This window comes from Anoplopoma fimbria, chromosome 17, assembly GCF_027596085.1.
Source record: "Anoplopoma fimbria isolate UVic2021 breed Golden Eagle Sablefish chromosome 17, Afim_UVic_2022, whole genome shotgun sequence".
NCBI lineage: Eukaryota > Metazoa > Chordata > Actinopteri > Perciformes > Anoplopomatidae > Anoplopoma > Anoplopoma fimbria.
The window spans coordinates 15,286,830-15,304,989 of record NC_072465.1 but is presented as its reverse complement, the minus strand read 5'-3'; the positions used below and the strand labels follow the sequence as shown (position 1 = coordinate 15,304,989).

The 18,160-nt window shown below is 40.8% G+C and overlaps 2 protein-coding genes across 2 annotated transcripts; one reads left to right on the top strand and one right to left on the bottom strand.

Moving 5' to 3' along the window:
* Positions 1 to 279: 279 nt before the first annotated feature.
* LOC129105763 (tripartite motif-containing protein 16-like protein) lies at positions 280 to 4,827 on the top strand. The gene is made up of 7 exons (XM_054616947.1): positions 280 to 871; positions 1,372 to 1,467; positions 1,573 to 1,806; positions 1,905 to 2,064; positions 2,170 to 2,241; positions 2,687 to 2,755; positions 3,563 to 4,827. Exons 1-7 carry the CDS (start codon positions 398 to 400, stop codon positions 4,108 to 4,110), a joined length of 1,653 nt encoding a protein of 550 aa, XP_054472922.1. The 5' UTR covers positions 280 to 397; the 3' UTR covers positions 4,111 to 4,827.
* A 3,537-nt stretch (positions 4,828 to 8,364) lies between these two features.
* LOC129105824 (sodium-dependent neutral amino acid transporter SLC6A17-like) lies at positions 8,365 to 17,859 on the bottom strand. Its single transcript, XM_054617030.1, has 11 exons — positions 17,442 to 17,859; positions 14,276 to 14,433; positions 13,334 to 13,460; positions 11,711 to 11,892; positions 11,492 to 11,602; positions 11,165 to 11,406; positions 10,282 to 10,474; positions 9,986 to 10,178; positions 9,611 to 9,770; positions 9,290 to 9,452; positions 8,365 to 8,772 (listed from the first exon to the last, which is right to left on the bottom strand). The coding sequence occupies exons 1-11, from the start codon at positions 17,722 to 17,724 to the stop codon at positions 8,365 to 8,367; spliced, it is 2,220 nt and encodes a 739-aa protein (XP_054473005.1). The 5' UTR covers positions 17,725 to 17,859.
* Positions 17,860 to 18,160: the final 301 nt, after the last annotated feature.

Sequence of the window (18,160 nt, the reverse complement as noted above, 5' to 3'; positions counted from 1 at the left end):
TGACTTGATGCTGTGAACAAATTGTGGTTGATGTTCAATCAGTAATGTGGTTGGATACAGAGAGATCAAATGGAAAAAGTAATGAGTATCGGAGCTATGTTATTGTAAATTGCTATGTTGTATAAGTAAATGAAGAACACTTTTCTACCCAGAACAAAATGTATCAAACGTATCCTCTACCACAGTGACTGACTGCCTGCAGGGCAAAAGGCACAACCACACCGCATCTGTTGCCCTTTCTTTGTCCCTCCCTTCTGAATCACATTCAAATATTTTGGTCACACCCATCTCCTCTGACTTCAGGAAACAATCAAAGTTAACCAGAAATGAAACCAAACAAGGGAACCAGAAATGAAACCAAACTTTTGACAGCCCGGACTTCTGACTCCCCTCAGCCATGGCGGGGCCTAGTATCACCCTGAAGACGAACCGCCTTTGCTGTCACCTCTGCGACGAGCTTCTCAGGGATCCCGCAACTATTTCTTGCGGACACAGTTTCTGCTTGTGGTGCATCAACAAGCACCTGGATCGTGACGAAGGGATGAACCGCGCGTGCAGATGTCCTGAATGCGGTCAAACGTTTCTCTCCAGACCCAATTTGATCAGGAACACAACTCTATCCGAATTGGTGAGGGACATGGAGAGACGTGGTGCTAAGAGGAAACACTCGGAGCTGTCCAAGCCGCAGAGAGCAGCCTGGAGCTGTACGGAGACAGGGCCCTCTTCAGGGAGCGGGCTGTGCGGGGAGCACCGCAGCCCTCTGGACATCTACTGCTGCACCGACGAGCGCATCATATGTGCGATGTGCGCTTCAGCTGAGCACACGGGACACACATTCGGGTCTGTGGGGGAGGAAAGGAGGATGAAACAGGTACGTGTAATACGACAAACAGAAAACACAACGAATGGCGCACTTTCTGACTTTTTGAAAGAAAGATTTACGTCCATTCATTATGTTTTCGCATTGTCCGTGAACGCCACATCTCAGGAACGACTTGAGAGAATTTCTTTAAGGATGGACTGAATATATTTTTGCGGTCAAAGGTCACTGTGATCTCTCAAAACATGTATTTTGGCCATAACTCAAGTTTTCACTAATTGTGACATTTCACACAAATGTATAACAGGATGAAGGGATCACTCACTCACTCACTCACTGTGACATCATAATCTGTCTATTATTCAATGCCATAATAACTCAGGAACAGAAGGTGGGATTGTGATCATATATCACATTTGGTTTGATCCTGAATTGTTGACACTAATCTTGGGTGCCCATCTTGAAACAGAGATGGCGACATGGATTTGGAGGCTAACACCAGGTTCATAAAACTAAACAAATAATGTGTTTCTATCCAACACACACTGAAGAAAGAGCTGAAAAATATGCAAACAAAATCCAAGCAGATTCTCCAGGAACAAGAAAAGAAATATAGGAACATGGGGGAGACTCTCACAGAGATTCAGGTGAGGAGAACATGTGACTGCTTCATACTGTGTTTACTCTGTATCCCAGAGTACAAATGGGATAGAAACAGGACTCCCGAGATCTCACACTTGTGTATAAAACAGGAGAAGGGGAGAGAGACACAGGACTACTGTGAAGCCGTCTTGGTTGGCGTCATCGACTGCCTCCAGAGACATTACATGTCAGTGAGGAAGCTGATCAGAGGCCATGAGGAGGAGGCAGCAGCTCAGGTCAAGATCTCCCAACAGGCCCTGCAGCTGAAGATGGACGAAATGAGGAAGAGAGATGCTGAGCTGGATAGTTTGGCACAGACTGACAGTGATGTTCATTTCCTGCAGGTACTTTGATCACAATCACTAGAAACGTTACCTGAATCTGTATAATAGGTGATGCTCTATTTTCCCTCTGTCTCTTTTCTAATCCTCTCCCTTCACAGGAATGGCCCTCAATGAAGCTCCTCTGTAAAAAAGACCATCTCCATGAGGACCCAAAGGATCCTCTTCTCCCCTTTAAGTTCACCAAGAGAGCCGTCAATCATCTCGGGAAGCAACTGAAGGAATTTTGCGACAGAAAGTTTGCCTCAATCTCTCAAACTGGTATGTATCTTTGTTGACGTGGAAATCATTTAACATCAATCTAATTAAATTTTTATACTGTATTTATATATGTCATGGCTTTTATTGACTATTTATTCAATGTAGATGACGGTGCAGAGCAGCAGGAATTAGAAGAAGATTCAGAGGAGAACGACATGCAGCAAAGACGTGAAGCCGGTAACGCACAGTCGCATTGTCTGGACTAATAACTGCTAGTCAAACTTTATTATCGGTATTATTAATATAAGTAGTAGTAGTAGTAGTAGTAGTAGTAGTAGTAGTAGTATTACTCTGCTTGTGATTTTTGTTTTTTATATATATATTTTTCAGTGTTGTGGGCACTACACATTAAATCCAATTCCCCCATTGTATTAGGGTGGATAAATATCTAAGACAAATATCTTAAAACCTTGGAAAGTAAAAATATTACCATTTTTTTGGTATTTGGGTGAACTGACCCTTTAAGGTAAAGGCTTTTATTGTGACAGAGGTTTTAGACAGGTGTTAATAATGCAATGAACAAGACTCACTGTCATAGCTTACTGGGACACAATTTGAATGGAGCCATCGTCCAAACTCTATCAGCACTGAAACTTAAGGATGCTCTCAAATGGTCTCGTAGGTTTCTCTGGAGTTAACAACATGGCTGAACAGAACATGGAGCCCAAAACCAGAGCAGAGTTCCTGCAGTGTGAGTCCGTCTTCTGATGCACCAACAGCCTGATTATCTACACTTTGGTCCACATTGCTTAACAACTCACATGTAGACAGACTGATGGAAAGTAACGAAGTACATTAGTACAATACCCAGGTACTTGTGCCTTACTTTAGTGTTTGTAATTTATATTATTTATACTTCAACTCCAATACATTTCAGAAGGAAATATAGTAATTTTCACTTAACTACATTTATGACAGCTGTAGTCACCTTTTAGTTTTTACCTAAAAGAAACACATAATAATCCTCTAGAATACAACATATTGTTAAAATTAAACCAAACTGTTTTGCTTTTAATCCTACAAAAACTGATTTTACGCTGTTAATCTGATAAATGTTCATGTTTCAAAGAGGTAAAAAATCCACAAAATAACAAAATATACATTTATGCAGCAGAACTGTTTTTCTTCTTTCATCTCCATTAATCGTCTCACAACCTCTCACATTTATCTTGTTGAACCTTAAGTTGGGAACCACTAACTGTATATAATGAAGTTACAATGAGCTCCACTTTGACCAGCTGCAGCAGTAACTTGTTTCTTGCACACTGATACATTAGTATTAAAAATCTATGTCATATATAACAACATATCAGTCACAGGGAACATTTTTCTGCAGCACATTTATTTCTCATTTGTCTGTACTTTTACTTAAGTAGTCATAACTTTTACTTTCTGATCTAAAGGATTTGAATACTTCCTCCACTACTGTATGTAGACCGCGTCAAACACAACTGTGTTCCCAAAGTGCTAATTTACATGTTTGTCTTCATCACCTCAGATGCATGCGACCTCAGCCTGGACCCCACCACAGCTCATGAGGACCTGGATATTTCTGCAGGAGACAAAGAAGTGAGGCTGAGCCTTCTCAAGCGTAAGACCCCGGCTGTTCGTTCCCCGGAGAGGTTCATCCACCGACGGCAGGTTCTGTGCAGGGAGGGACTGCAGGCCGCGCGCTGCTACTATGAGATAGAGGTGGAAGGAGACAAGGCTGAGATCGCCCTCGCCTACAAAGGAATGGTCAGAAAGTCTAGTACCGCCCTGTCAGCTTTTGGGGCCAATGCAAATTCCTGGAGTCTTGATCGCTCTGCTCACTACTCTGTGAGCCACAGAGGTGACAGCATCCAGCTCACAACGTGCCCCAGTCAAGGCAGGCTCGGGGTTTATCTGAACTTTACAAAGGGAACTCTGTCATTCTACGAGGTGTCCGACTGTATGAAGTTTCTTTACAAGGTTGTAGCTGAATTCACAGAGCCTCTGTATCCGGGCTTCTGGCTCGGAGAGAAATGTTGCATCAGGATCTGTGATTTGAGACGGGATGGACTGTGAACTACCTGAGATGTTCCCAGACCCGATTTGAGAACCAGCGTTTTTAAGTTTATTACTTGAAGAATCAGCTTGTTCTTGATAATCAAACTGAACAGATGCATTAACGAACATAACACAGCATTCTCCTACATGCTACATCATACTTTTTAAACTTGATATTATTTTCATGTCTGCTTGCTGTTTAATTTCTTTAACTTCAACACTTAATAAGTATATTTAAAACAATTACACCCAAAAGCTACATTTGCAGGTGTTTTTATACTGAAAACCTTCAGTGGCTACATAGGTTAACATGGGTAACAAATTATTATTTGTATTGATTCATTTCTGTTTTATTTTCAATTACAACAATAAGACATGCAGGTAGTACATATATATATACAGTAGAAAGTTTTTATAAACAAGAAGTTAGCAATGCTATTGATGCTGTTCTCAGGTACAGTTGTGCTTTGAGCTAAATGCTTATGTCAGCATGATCACTTGCTCATGACAATGCCAACATGCTGACGTTAAGCAGGTAAAATGTTTACCATCTTAGTTTAACTAACTAGCTTAGTAACATTCCTGATGATGTTATAATGTAAACTTATAAATTCTATTTTTTTTACACAGCTTTGTATCTAAATTAAAAAAGAGTTTAAAAAAAGCAGCAGCTTGTCCACTCTTTATTATTAATATTTTTGGTTCACATTTTTCTTTTTACAATAATTGTCAGTATTATACAATCGTAATATGACTCAGGAAAGAGAGAGAGAGATAGAGAAGCTGTAAAGAGACATTTATAAACGAGTCTCCTGTACAGACAGTGCTTTAAACGTGTGCTCAGTAAGGCCCTGCACCCACAGGTAAAACAAGGAATCTACAAACATACACATATATATATATATATAGTTCACACTCAAACACACATTCACACACATTTATTATATTTACATACGCACACACACTCCAGCACTTGTAAGGAAACGTTGTAACATCCCTTTGGCTGTAAGGGTCAGCTCCTAATCATTGCTATTAACTAACACTATTGTGTCAATCTTAAATTGTTCTGCAGTTTAATTACTTGATATTGCTTTTACACTATGAGGACTACAAAACAAACCCAACTTTTTTTGCAGTCCAAGTGAAAAAAAAGTGCATTAATCACATTCATTATTACTTTATATTGCATTTACAGCTAAAACTGTTACTTTTTAATACAATGATATACCTCACATGGATAAAATCTATCTTGATTACACAAGATTATTTACAGACTTGAACAACAGAGAGATCTCTACATGACACACTCTCAGCAGGAAGTTCCTGGCTCACACTGACTAAAACAAGACAAGATAAAACAAGACTTAAAGTTTAGAGCCACACTAGACACCAAGGCAGTGATGCTCTTTATACACAGAACACCAAACTGCTGATTGGATTGAAAATGAAGGAACAAATCTAGCTCCAGAGGGGCAAACATTTGGACAGTTTTAACATTTTGATGCCATGTGATTGCATTAAAAGTTGAAACATGAGCGTGGTCTGTGCTTATGTTTGCCTAGATGTATCAGTCCATTTACAGTAATGTGACCGAAGGAATAAGGACACAAAAACACAACAAAATGGCTGTTTTGTCGAAATAAAACTTGTCTGAATGCGTTCCTTCTGATTCATCAAGACCATAATAACAAGTGACCAGGTTACAAATAAACACTTATGTCATCCTCCAAGTTAATTATTCCAAGTCTGAGATTTCAGGAATAGTGACAAAAAAAAACGAACAACAAAACTATTAGCAGTTACATCTAAATTAAGTCCAATATTAATACTGATAGAATAAATTCAGCTAACTTAAAATAGCTACACTGTTTGTTTGTGTCTGATATCACCTGCTTATAAACCGCCTAAATGTGCTGAATAACAGAAGGTTTTTCCTGTTTATCACTTTCTGCTAAAATTGAGTGAATGCAGAATTTGAGCCGAAAGCTTATTAGCACCTTAACATGTATGCTAGCAACCATTTGATTTTCTAGCATGGTGATATTTCATAACAACATTAACAGGTTAGGTTAGTTGGTATGCTAATAATCTTGTCAAGCGAAAGGTAACAGCATGTTAGCGTGTTTTCATACAATTAGCAGGGCAACCTGCTAACATTTAGCACGGAGCTATTTTAGCATTCATCTCAATATGGCTGAGGCAGACAGGAATTATTTTCAGAGATTATCCTGTCACAAGAGGAAAGTTTGACATGCTAGATGGTGTTGTGGTCAACAGAGATGGTGCTAGTGTGGCTAAAAACAAGCTGACTGCTAAGGCTAAAGTGATGAGACAGGTGAACGGACATCACTTCACACCTGCAGTTGCAGCCAGAAGAACACACAACGACTAGCTACTGTCCATAAAGACTACACTTCACATCACACATCACCGCCCAGCAGCATTTTCACATCGCACAACAAGAAATAGCTACACAAACTACAAAATAGACAAGTCTTTAGATATACAATTTAAATAAGCGTCACAGAAGATGAAAATATATACTGGTCACTTTTAAAAGATAAATCTTTGTTGTTCATCACATCTACAATGCAAATATACAGGAATATAAATATAGTCCTTTTAATCCTTAACGCCATGGCTTTGAATATTGTGATAAAAAAATAAATTAAGGTATCCTCTTCCATGTAACAGGAACTTGAGTGTGCTCAGTGTGAACTTGACAGTTTTGCACAACTATTTGCTACCAATGTGTACAATAATGAAACGTTCAACTAGAGGTCAAAGATCTTCATCGTAAAGAAGACGTGTTGGTGTCTGTCTGTTTAAATAACACTTAATGAGGTCTATTATTCCAAACATATACAGAAACTGTGTGCATCAATGTGTGATTATTTGTGCATGTATGTACAGTTTGTCCAAGGCTTACAGAAGTTCATACTTAGTTATTCGATGAGTTTAATATAACATATTTTGGTATTTTTGTTCCTTCTGTTCCTAAATCATTTGGTCCATTGCTAATTTCTATTTCATATTCATTGTGTTTTAAGCTATTCTTTTTACTTCTAAGTGTGCATAAGTCTTCAAAACAATACGTCAACAATTAGGGTTAGTAATTCACTTGTGCCCAATAATTGTGTGAAATCTCTTTTGTGCTTTTGTGGCCTAGTAGGAAGAAAGTCAAAACTGCATTAAGCGAGGAATCATTTGTGTCCAATTCTCATGAACAAGCTGTGCTTTCTGTCACTGAATGATAACAAGTGCCTTGTTTTTCAGTCGTATGTGCTTTAAACAAGCGTTGAAAGTGGTTCACTTTCAACACAATTCAGCACATCCTTTAAATTTTTTTCTGTAACATAAATATGTGGATTTCAAATGTTTTGTTGTTTTCTATGTGCTCTTTGGTGGAGAAACAGAAATGAGTGATTTTCCCAAGTAATAATTTGTGTGTAACGGATGACAAAATCATTTTATCCTCTACCATATTACTATACTGCATACCACCGTTTACAATACTGGCTACACAGAGTGACACAGAGTGAAATGGGACATAAATGGATGTCTTTAGAGCAGCCTTAAGCATAGTTTACATCACACAGAGCCCTGAAAACAGATCAGTGAGAAGTGTTTTCTAGCTCTTTCGAGAACAGAGGTGCTTGTGTAGACATAATGTATGTTTTGACTGTAATCACTGCATAAGACTTTATAGAAAATAACTTTGACTGTATGGCTTTAACACACTGTACCACTACGGAGGACAGGTTTTAAACCATAACATAATTAAACTCACATTCATCTTGGCCCACTGTGTCCAGTGTACTGAGCAAAAACCAGGACCCCACCTGCTCCACTACATTCATTCTTTCAGATCCCCTGCAATGTGCCGACGGGGATGTGCATTAAACTGTGTGAGTGTTTGTATGTGAAGGGGGGCTGTGACTGCTGAGGATCCTTATACTAAGGCAAAGAAAAGCAGATCACATAACTTTACCTTAATAAACCCTGTGATATTATATACAGAATAGATACAGATGTACAGTGGGTCACTGTCAAGAGTGAATTTTTTCTTTTTTTTCCTCCTGCTGCAGTTGGTTCCTGAATTGTTATTTTGGGAAGCTTGTTTTCAGATTAATTGGGAGGCTACATACAGCTTTGTGGCGTTAGTAGGGCAGTAGTGGGGATTCTCGGTTCTGCAATGACCCCCGGTGGAGACTTTATGGCTGGACGGTGAACTATGCTACAGGATTGGTGTCAGGGTCGTTTGGACAGCAGTCAAGAGTCAGACTCGGGCGTGGCCGGCGTGGTCGGTGTGGCCGGCGTGGTGGGGCTGATGGCAGCGTTCTGGTAGCTTGTGCCATAGCAGATGTTTGGAGACAGGGAGTTGGTGTCCAGGGTTTTGGTGCCTCCTGGAGTCAGGAAGGCCCTGCGTGCTGGCGCTGATGGTGGTGCCTCGCCGGGCTTGGCGCCGAGGATGAATCTGGACTCGTCCTGCTCCTCCAGGTTGGATATGTCCTTCATCATGGTTTTACGGTAGGAGACGGACAGCTTGTTGGAGCCGTCTGACATTAGGTTGAAGCGACGGGCGATGTAGACAACAGGAAGAGGAAGCATGGCCACGACGATGAGAGAGAAGCACATGGCCAGCGCCCAGGGAGGATAGCTCTCGAAGCGTTCCTGAGCCTGCAGACACACACACACACAGAGGTTCTAGTGATTATTTATAATCCAAAGATTTTCTGAAGAAATTCATAGTTCCCAGAGGATGGATCTGGCTGACTTTGGTGGACTTTTCCTCTATTGCCACCATGAATTTCACATATGTTCACTTTTGGATGCATCTGCTTTGTGTTACTATAAGTTCAGCTCCACAAAGATGCTGGCGTGGCTGTAGACCCCGTTTTCAGTCTGAACACCTGCTTTGTGTTATTTACTACATTGCATACAAGATATGAGACAGGAAAAAAACAGAAAAGAAACCTGAAGGCAGCTGGCAAGTTACAACCAACAGTGAAGGCAGCTGGCAACGCGCACGCACACGCACGCACGCACACGCACGCACGCGCACGCACACACACACACACACACACACACACACACACACACACACACACACACACACACACACACACACACACACACACACACACACACACACACACACACACACACACACACACACACACACACACACACTAACCAGCTCTTCGACCCAGGCGTTGTATCCTGGTGGACTGATGGCCATCTCTACGACAGTGGCTGAGATGAGCACAATGAGACACAGAGGGGACACGTACTTCCACAGGTAGAAATAGATTATACAAGGTCGGAAACCCAACATGTCCTCCAGATCCTGCATGAACCTGACGGAGAAAAAAACCCCCAAAAAAACACAACAGTAATGATTTAGTGCCTTCGTACAATTTTACGCTTATTTAACACTCCTATGTCTTCTGTTTTATTTCATATTTGAGCGTGACGAATTTCAGACACATACACACAAACCTACAGACAGTTGTACCTTTTTGTGCCATAAATCCAAGCGACAGACACATTCTCCAGGATGACCACCACTGTGAGAGGCAGTCCGGCAGAGTAATCATCAAACATGGTGACATAGTAGTTCCCTGAGCGCTGAACAAACAGCAGTCCACAGAAGAAGGCCACAATGCAGCAACACACTGAAACAAACCAAAAGAAGAATAAAAATTAGGAGGAGAGGAAATAAATAGAAACTAAAATGCTTTGTTTAGTGTGAGTGTTTTGCATTCAGTACACTCTGAGCAATAATACAAAGCCTAATCCAGCCTGTTCCTAGATGTGCTTAAATGAAGTGCTGAGTAAAGAGATTCAACTACTAATAGCACACAGTGTCCTGTCAGTGAGGCAGGTCTACCTGTGAAAAGCTCCTTCTGGACCTTGTAGGCGTCGAGGACTGGCGTGGTGATGCCGGTCATGGTGCCGATCATGCTGCCCAGGCCGAGGTTGATGAGCATGAAGAAGAACATCACTGACCAGAACGGAGACGCCGGGAAATGGGTCATGGCCTCTGTGAAGGCGATGAAGGCCAGGCCGGTACCCTGAACAGACTGCAGAGAGACGGTCAGAGGTAACAGACTGACTGGTGGAAAAGGAGTCAAACTAAGAACATGCTAAGGAGTCGGCTGTAGTGGGGCCGTGCCGAAGACTTGCCTTGTTCAGCTCGTCCTCCAGGAGACAAGGCTCCAGACCCAGCTGGGTGAAGCTGCCCTCTTTCAGAGTCTTGATGACCCCGTACATCTCAGCGTAGTCTGATGTGGAGAGTTGGGAGAAGTTCACATGTGGAGGGATGAGATCGTGGCTCAGGACGTTAGAGTTGAGGTATCCCAGGATCTTTTCTGCATTCCTACAGAGATAAAAGAAACATAATCCACTGATATCAGGCAAACATTCACATAGTACATACAAGCAACGGCTGGACTGTATATAATAATAACTTCATTTATAAAGCACCTTTCAAAAATAAAGTTGCTGGTGCTTTACAATAAAAACATAACAAATTATAAATATCCAGAACTTAAGACATAAACTAGATAAAATAATTTAAATAACAACATACCATCAGTTAATTAAAAGTAATAGGAGGAAAGTGAGTCTTAAGAAGATATCTAAAGAAAGATGTTGAGTTTGGATGCCAGACAGGTAGTAAGTACTAAATACTGAATAATAAGTTAAGCTACGTACAGAGGGGGTTTATGTACATATATTAAGAGTGAATTACAGTATATAGAGTCTGCTTCGACTTGAGTACGACAACGACAAGATAATATGTACATATTATTGCACAATGTTTATATTACACTGTAATATATTTGATATGCATGTGCTGAAAGGATTTTCTTAACCCCTTTACTTTCATGATGATCTATTGTTTTTAAATATTAGTGGTATGTCGTGAAAATTCAGGCTACAATTTTTGGTTCATCTAAATTCGCATGTTAACAAACAAGTGGCTGAGTTGGTCAAGCTTCAAGGTTTTTACATACACCATGAACGATGCTTAAGGATATTGAGCTCCTGCAGGTGTTGAACTTACTCTACGACACACTTTTCATTCATGATGTTGGCCTTGAAGCCCAGCACGGCGAACACTACCAGCGTGGCCAGAATGGAAGTGAGGAAGTTGATGAAAGAGACGAGCACCGCATCAAAATGACAGTTGTTATCGATCTTATTGTAACTGGAGAAGGCTATGACTCCTCCAAACCCCAGACCCAGGGCGAAGAAGACCTGGGTGGCCGCCTCCCTCCACACTTGCGGCTCCAGCATCTTCTCCAACTGTGAGGGATGGAAAGAGAAAGTCAGATTGTTGTGCATTTGTCTACATGGTTGATTAATAACACTGATAGGAAGAAAGTCTCACCTTGGGAGTGAACATGTGAGCGATGCCATCCACTGAGCCCTTCAGCATCAAACCTCGGACCAGGAAACAGAACAGCACCACGTAGGGGAAAAGAGAGCTGAAGTACATCACCTGTGAAAAAAGGAAAAGGGAAACACACCATCAGGTAAGAGAATACGTTGGTCTCCTTCATGTTTTCTGTCATCACATCATACATTTCAGCCCCATCCTCTCCACTACCTTCCCGGAGGAGGCGATCCCTCTGATGACAGCGAGGCAGACGATGATCCACGCCACCAGCAGAGACAGGGTCATCTTCACATTGAGGCCACCGCTCTCTGCGATGGTGCTGGTGGTGTTCAGAGTCTGACGGTACCAGAAGTAGGTCGTGGCTGAGCTTTTCTCACACTCCGGCTCCACAACTGTATGTTTTACAGACAGAGGGCAATGGAGCTTTAGTTTGGGTGTTAATGAGTATGAAGGAAGATAAATTGGGTGTGAAGATGCAGCAGGGGAGGTTTGGATGTCACGGAGAGGGCAGAGGGAGAAATGTAATGAGTGTTTGCTTGAGTCAATATCTCAATTCCCGGCTGGTTTACACTTCTCAGACATGAAGGGAGCTAAACAAGGTCAACTGTGTACTTAGTATGCAAAGCATGAACCTGCAATTCACAATCCCTGAGGTTTTTTACAGTACACACAGTACATTCTTACCTTGGGCAGATTAAAGCATAATATATATACTGTGTGTGAGTTTAGAGTTAAGTTAAGTCTTGCGTTTCTCCACATAATATTGCAGCATGGTGCAGATTCCCACATACAGGTGCAGGGAAAGCTCTCATCAGATGTATGACAATCTAAATCTGATTAAATCAAAATGGCCTCTGCTAAATTGATAACTGTCTTGTTCCATCATGATGCTTTGTTTGTCACACTGGATACTGATAAAGGAAAGCCAACATACAGTCAAAATGTTTTACACTCTGCTGCTGTCCTTCACATTTGTGTCCTTCAGTCTGAATCTCTGCTCTCCTCCTTTCTGTCAGCAGCCTCAGCCTCGCTGAGTCACACACGCTGAGAGTCTCTTGGCTAGACTCGGGGCTATGTTATTATCGCCTCTAATCGAATGAACTCCGGAGGGTTTTAATCTGGACTATGTCCGTGAAGTCGTGACAGAAAGTTGTAAGGAAGTTATGGCAATTTGTCTGATCTGCTTGCTGTAGGTGTGTTGAAAGGCTGAGGCTGTAAATTCAATCCTAAAGCTCGTAGCATGGGGGCCCATTGAGGTATAATTATGGAAAGAACCATGTATATACTATTATGAAGATTGATTATAACAATGACATAACATAATCCTGAAAATGTATGCACTCTTGATGTTAGACAGTAAAGCATTCATCTATTGTAATGGCATTTGACACAGAAGGTCGATTGGAAAAAAACATCACAAACTGGCCAGTAGTATATTTCTTATATCCATGAATAAACCCAGTAGTTCCCGATAGACTTTTTCCACATGTAGCTAAAATGCTGGGCTGTAAAGCTCATCTGATTTCCTGAGCCTTTCATTGATTACTATTTCTTCATCCACTCTTTGGTAAAAACAGAACTAACTCACAAATTGTTTAATAGATCGCCATGGAATTTTGTAGAGACATTTATGTTTCCCAAATGAGGAATCCTAATGACTTTGGTGATCCTCTGAATTTTCCTCTAGCGCCACCATGAGGTGATGATGTGTTTTTTTTGTAAAATATCTCTCTTGCTTTATGCAAACCACCTTACAGTAAATCACCTCGGTGTTTCAAATGTGCTACACATGTAACGTTCCTTGTTTCTTAGTTGGTATTTACTGTCACTCACTGGCAAGCGTCCCGTTCCTTCTGATTGGACACTCGCTCCATGGAAGAGGATACTGGAAGGACTGGAAGAAATAGAAGATGCTCCAGCCGATGATAACATTATAGTAGAGACCCACAAAGCCACACACCTGGATAGACAGAAGGATAGACAGAGCACAGTATAAGGTGTCAATTTTCATACCTCCACTAAACTGTATAATACAGCGAGAGAAATGTATGCAAATGAGGCAGCATGCTTTGTGTATGTTCCATGTTGCTGTCAATCTCCAGAGCAGTCTTGCCAGCCAGGACACTCACAAGCTAAATAAGGCTGAGGAAAGCATGAATAATTAAAGCGCTCTCTTTTCAACACTGATCTTCTATGAGATATTTATAGCTACTTCTGCGTCAGCCGTGCAACTCTAACGAAAGGCCACCTTTTACTCTAAAGCTCGCCGATACCTCCAATAAACACAAGAAAGCCTTAGGCAGTGTGAGGGTTGTTGTGGTGACTCCAGATGTTCCTGAAACTTTATCCTGCTCATTGCCGTATCAGTTTCATGGTTGTTACATGCTATAAACATGCATAAGAGACACAAACCACACGTCATGTAACTTACAGATCAAATGATGTTTGTGCCTTAAATAGATAAGTGTTTGCTCAAGCAGACGAAAGGCATAATAGTATTTTAAATAAATCATGCGGACAGAAAAGTTGCTGTTTTTCTTCTTATACTGGTGCACATTCAGGAAGATATGCTTCCTTTAACTGCAAGCTTTTCTCCATTATCATCCTTGATTCTTATCAGAGGATCCACACTTATTCTCTCCACCATGCTGCTATCAAACTGCTTTTCCGAACAGCACATTAAAGAAAATGTTATCAAGTGTATGTCTTAGGCTTTCAGCTGTAGAGATGAGAGAACATTCTGAAAATGGAAATGAGTGCATTTCCCCCCCTCACCATCAGACTGGACATCCCTATACCGCCCAGACTGGGACAGACATAGTTCCAGACCCCGATGCTCCCACGCCGGATCTTCTGACCCACAGCCAGCTCCAAGAAGAAGAGCGGGATGCCGATGAGGAGGAGGAGGATGAAGTAGGGAACCAGATAGGCACCTGAAAAACCGGGAGGCACATTGCATTAGGCATTTCAAGGCAAATGTGTCAATTAGTACAAAACTAAAATGGAGGCATGCGAGTCAGACAGAGACCAAGGGAAGTAGACTAATATGTTTGGGTAGCAAACCAACAGAGAAAAAAGGTGACGGCCGTCCTTCACTTTAATGCCTTTTGTTGTTGTTGTTGTATTTGTCTGACAATTGCAAAGACGCAAAGGTATATTTCTAATGAAAAATAAACAAAACAAACTAATTCATTAGCAGAAATTTAGTTGCTGCTGTGGGAATTAAAGATTATCCTTTTTTTCAGATTATGTAAGAGTGGACTTTTCCTCAAATGTAATCTTTTACTTTAAATATCAGAAACTTTACATTATGGATAAACACTTTTCACAGTGTACCATATTGCTTTAGAATTTATTTCACGCCTTTTATTAAGATTAGTCCTTACCTTGTTTGCTCGTTACAGTACATCATATGTTTTGAGTCTTTTGAGTAGTCTATTGTGCTGTCGTATTATTAGACTGCTATTTGTCTCCCTCTTTTATATGCCAGGACCAAAATGTTCAATACAATGCAATCCAATATGACAGAACCATCACAAACAGTCTCAAAAATGACGACAGTAATGAATCAGCACCTTTCTGAAACAGTGATATGTATATTTAAATAAAAAAAGTCTGGTCATCTATGAGTGTATTTGTATTAAATGGGCTAAACATGTAAATGTACTGATATAATCCTTGAATAATGTGAGTATAAAAGTAGCTGTTTTAATACCAGTGTCATATGTACAGTACTTCAAATATGTTGCTTCAGTTTAACTTGCAAAATGTGATCCATTGAGATATATTTACTCAACTCCCTCCCACACCAAGCTTCTCTCAAACATAAGGTCATCGATTCCACTGAGAAATATTCTTTGAATTTCGTTTTCTTTTTTGTGAAAGTCTAAATTTGTCTCTCTGCAGCTTAATCCAGAGCGGCATAATCAGGATGCAACTGTGTTCCATGTGAAGGGGGATTCGTCATCGGGGACTTATAGCAGGCAAATACATCAAAAGTGGGAATTACATACAGTAGCACACACTCTGATAGTGGGTGGAGTAATGAGGCAGAAAGAGAAGAGAGGAGGCAAAAGGGCCTTTTGGGCCTCTGCCAGGATTTTTAAATCCACTCCATTATATATTATATAAGGTGATATACAGCAGGGATGTGACCATAAAGATGTGACAATGGAGGGATAAATTATAGAGGATGTTAGAGGGAGAAGAGAAAGACATGATGAGGTACCATCAATGAGAGAGAAGCCCACACAGCGATAACTCCCAAACAACACAGACCTTTAATGTGTCTGTAATTGGCTGCCAGACACACAATTACTGAGTGAAAAATGGTTGCTGACCAGGACGCATAACCTGACTGGTCTGGGAGTCTACTGTCAGTAAATCCTCCCTTTAAGCGATATATCCTGCCCATGTGCAGTAAATCAAACACAGGCAGCACACACAACAACATTAAATCCATTAGGAAAGTAGCAATGATGACAAGATGTTTTTCCACCTATAGTGAACTCAGGTTTACACTGTGTACACCTCCGGTTACATGCAGCCCAGACAAAAATAACCCCTCATCACTATACAGTTACATTTTTCATCAGGCCCTTCTCTGTTTACCAGAGTATCAGTGGAGCCTGGCCTGCCCTGTCGGCAGTAGTAATCAATAGTGAAGCTATATTTAGATTTCGCTGTTTTCTGTCCTGAATGGAAGCTCCATGTAGTTTGTGAGGGTAACTGCAACACAGCTGGCAAGCTAAAAAAGAAGCTGAGCAGATGCTGACTTTATCTATCTATCTATCTATCTATCTATCTATCTATCTATCTATCTATCTATCTATCTATCTATCTATCTATCTATCTATCTATCTATCTATCTATCTATCTATCTATCTATCTATCTATCTATCTATCTATCTATCCAACAGATATCAGAAACAATGTAATTCCATTACATTATGTTTACAATAAGACAGGAACCCATATTACTTTCGGGTAAAAACCCAAGAAGTTGATGTAGTAATTGTGACGTGAAGTTTAACCAAACACTATAGGACATTATTAGGCGACCAAAAATATCACAATTAACTTTCATGTACTGAAAACCCACTATGAAGGGTAAAAGTTGTAAGACAAAAACGGGGACAACAACCAGACCAGACAGCATTGTGGTAGCAACCTGTCAATCACAAGGTAGCCATGCACTAAAGCATACCCTGCTTTATCGTCTATTTTACTTTAAATAGGGTCATCATTTATGAAATGAACATCATGCTGATGGGAAGAACAATTGAAACTACGATTAAGACCATAAACTCATGTCTACAGTGTTTACTGAGGGAGTAAATCAATTGAGAAGTTATTTTTTGGTGTAATAGGTGTAATGTTAAGCATGTTCACAACCTTAGTTTAGCATGTTCACATTTGCTAATTGGCATTAAATTGATTGTACACCTGAGGCTGGTTGGGAACGTTCTTAGTTTTGCACATGTTTGGTCATAAAGTATTGGACAAATCAATAACTTAGATGAAAAGTCAGCGGATCAAAGTTATTGCAAATTATCTTGAGGGGGATCATGAACATCTGCAACACTTTATGTTAGTTGTCTATTACACGTTCCACTTCATGGAAAAATTACTTAGAGTTGCTATGTTTAAAACCTCTATGTGGTTATACGCCTCTATCTTTTAAATATTAAGATACCAAAGAAAATTGGAGCAGTTAATATCTCTAGGTCGGAGACACTATAAGCGCACATTACTATCCGACATATTGTCTTTTTTGTTACTATCACAAAGGGTTGTGGTAAAATCTGCTCATTGAGGGCTTTAAGTTAAGATGAATTTACTGATATCAAGTATTTCTGTAAAATATGAACTTAAGTACATTGACAGTAAATGTGATGATCCTTGTGCAACGCTGCAGCTTGGACTAATTCAAGTAACTTACCTCCTCCGTTCTTCTGGCACAGGTATGGGAAGCGCCACACGTTCCCTAGGCCCACAGAGAAGCCCACCTGAGCCAGGATGTACTGCAGTTTGCTGTTCCAGGCGGGGCGTCCATCGTTCTCGGGCAACTCTATCTGCGGGACCTTTTTCCCGGTGGCCCCTCCAAGGTTCAGGGAGCTGTTCTGGTAATCGAGCACCTCCTCGTGTGCGAGCAGATCGGCCACCGACTCTGTGACGTGCTCATGGCTCGGCTCGCGCTGCGTCACCTTGCTGTTCTTAGGCATCAGGGAGGCTGAGGGTCGGGAGGGGGCGGGGGTGGTGAGAGAAAGAGAGAGAGAGTCTGGCGGGAACAGGAGGAGGTGATACAGACAGAGAGTGAAGAAGAGATGGATGGATGTAGCTATAAGGGAGATGCTGAGCAGTGACAGCTGGATCTTTGATCTGGGCCTCAGTCCTGCATCAGAAAGACAGAAAATTGTGGTTCAAGAACTATCATCAATTAAAATGTAATAATCTTCTATTATTGGACAAAAATCCCATAAATAGTTTCCATTTCAAATAAAAGACTGTCGGGTTTGTGCCCTTGTCAAGGCTCATTTAATATAGAGTAATTTTAAGCTTCCTTCTCCTGGCTGTGATCCTTAAATAACACTTCACACAGTCACTGACACAATTATTCCTCCATTTAGTGCTTGGTTAGGCTCAAAATGAGACAATGGA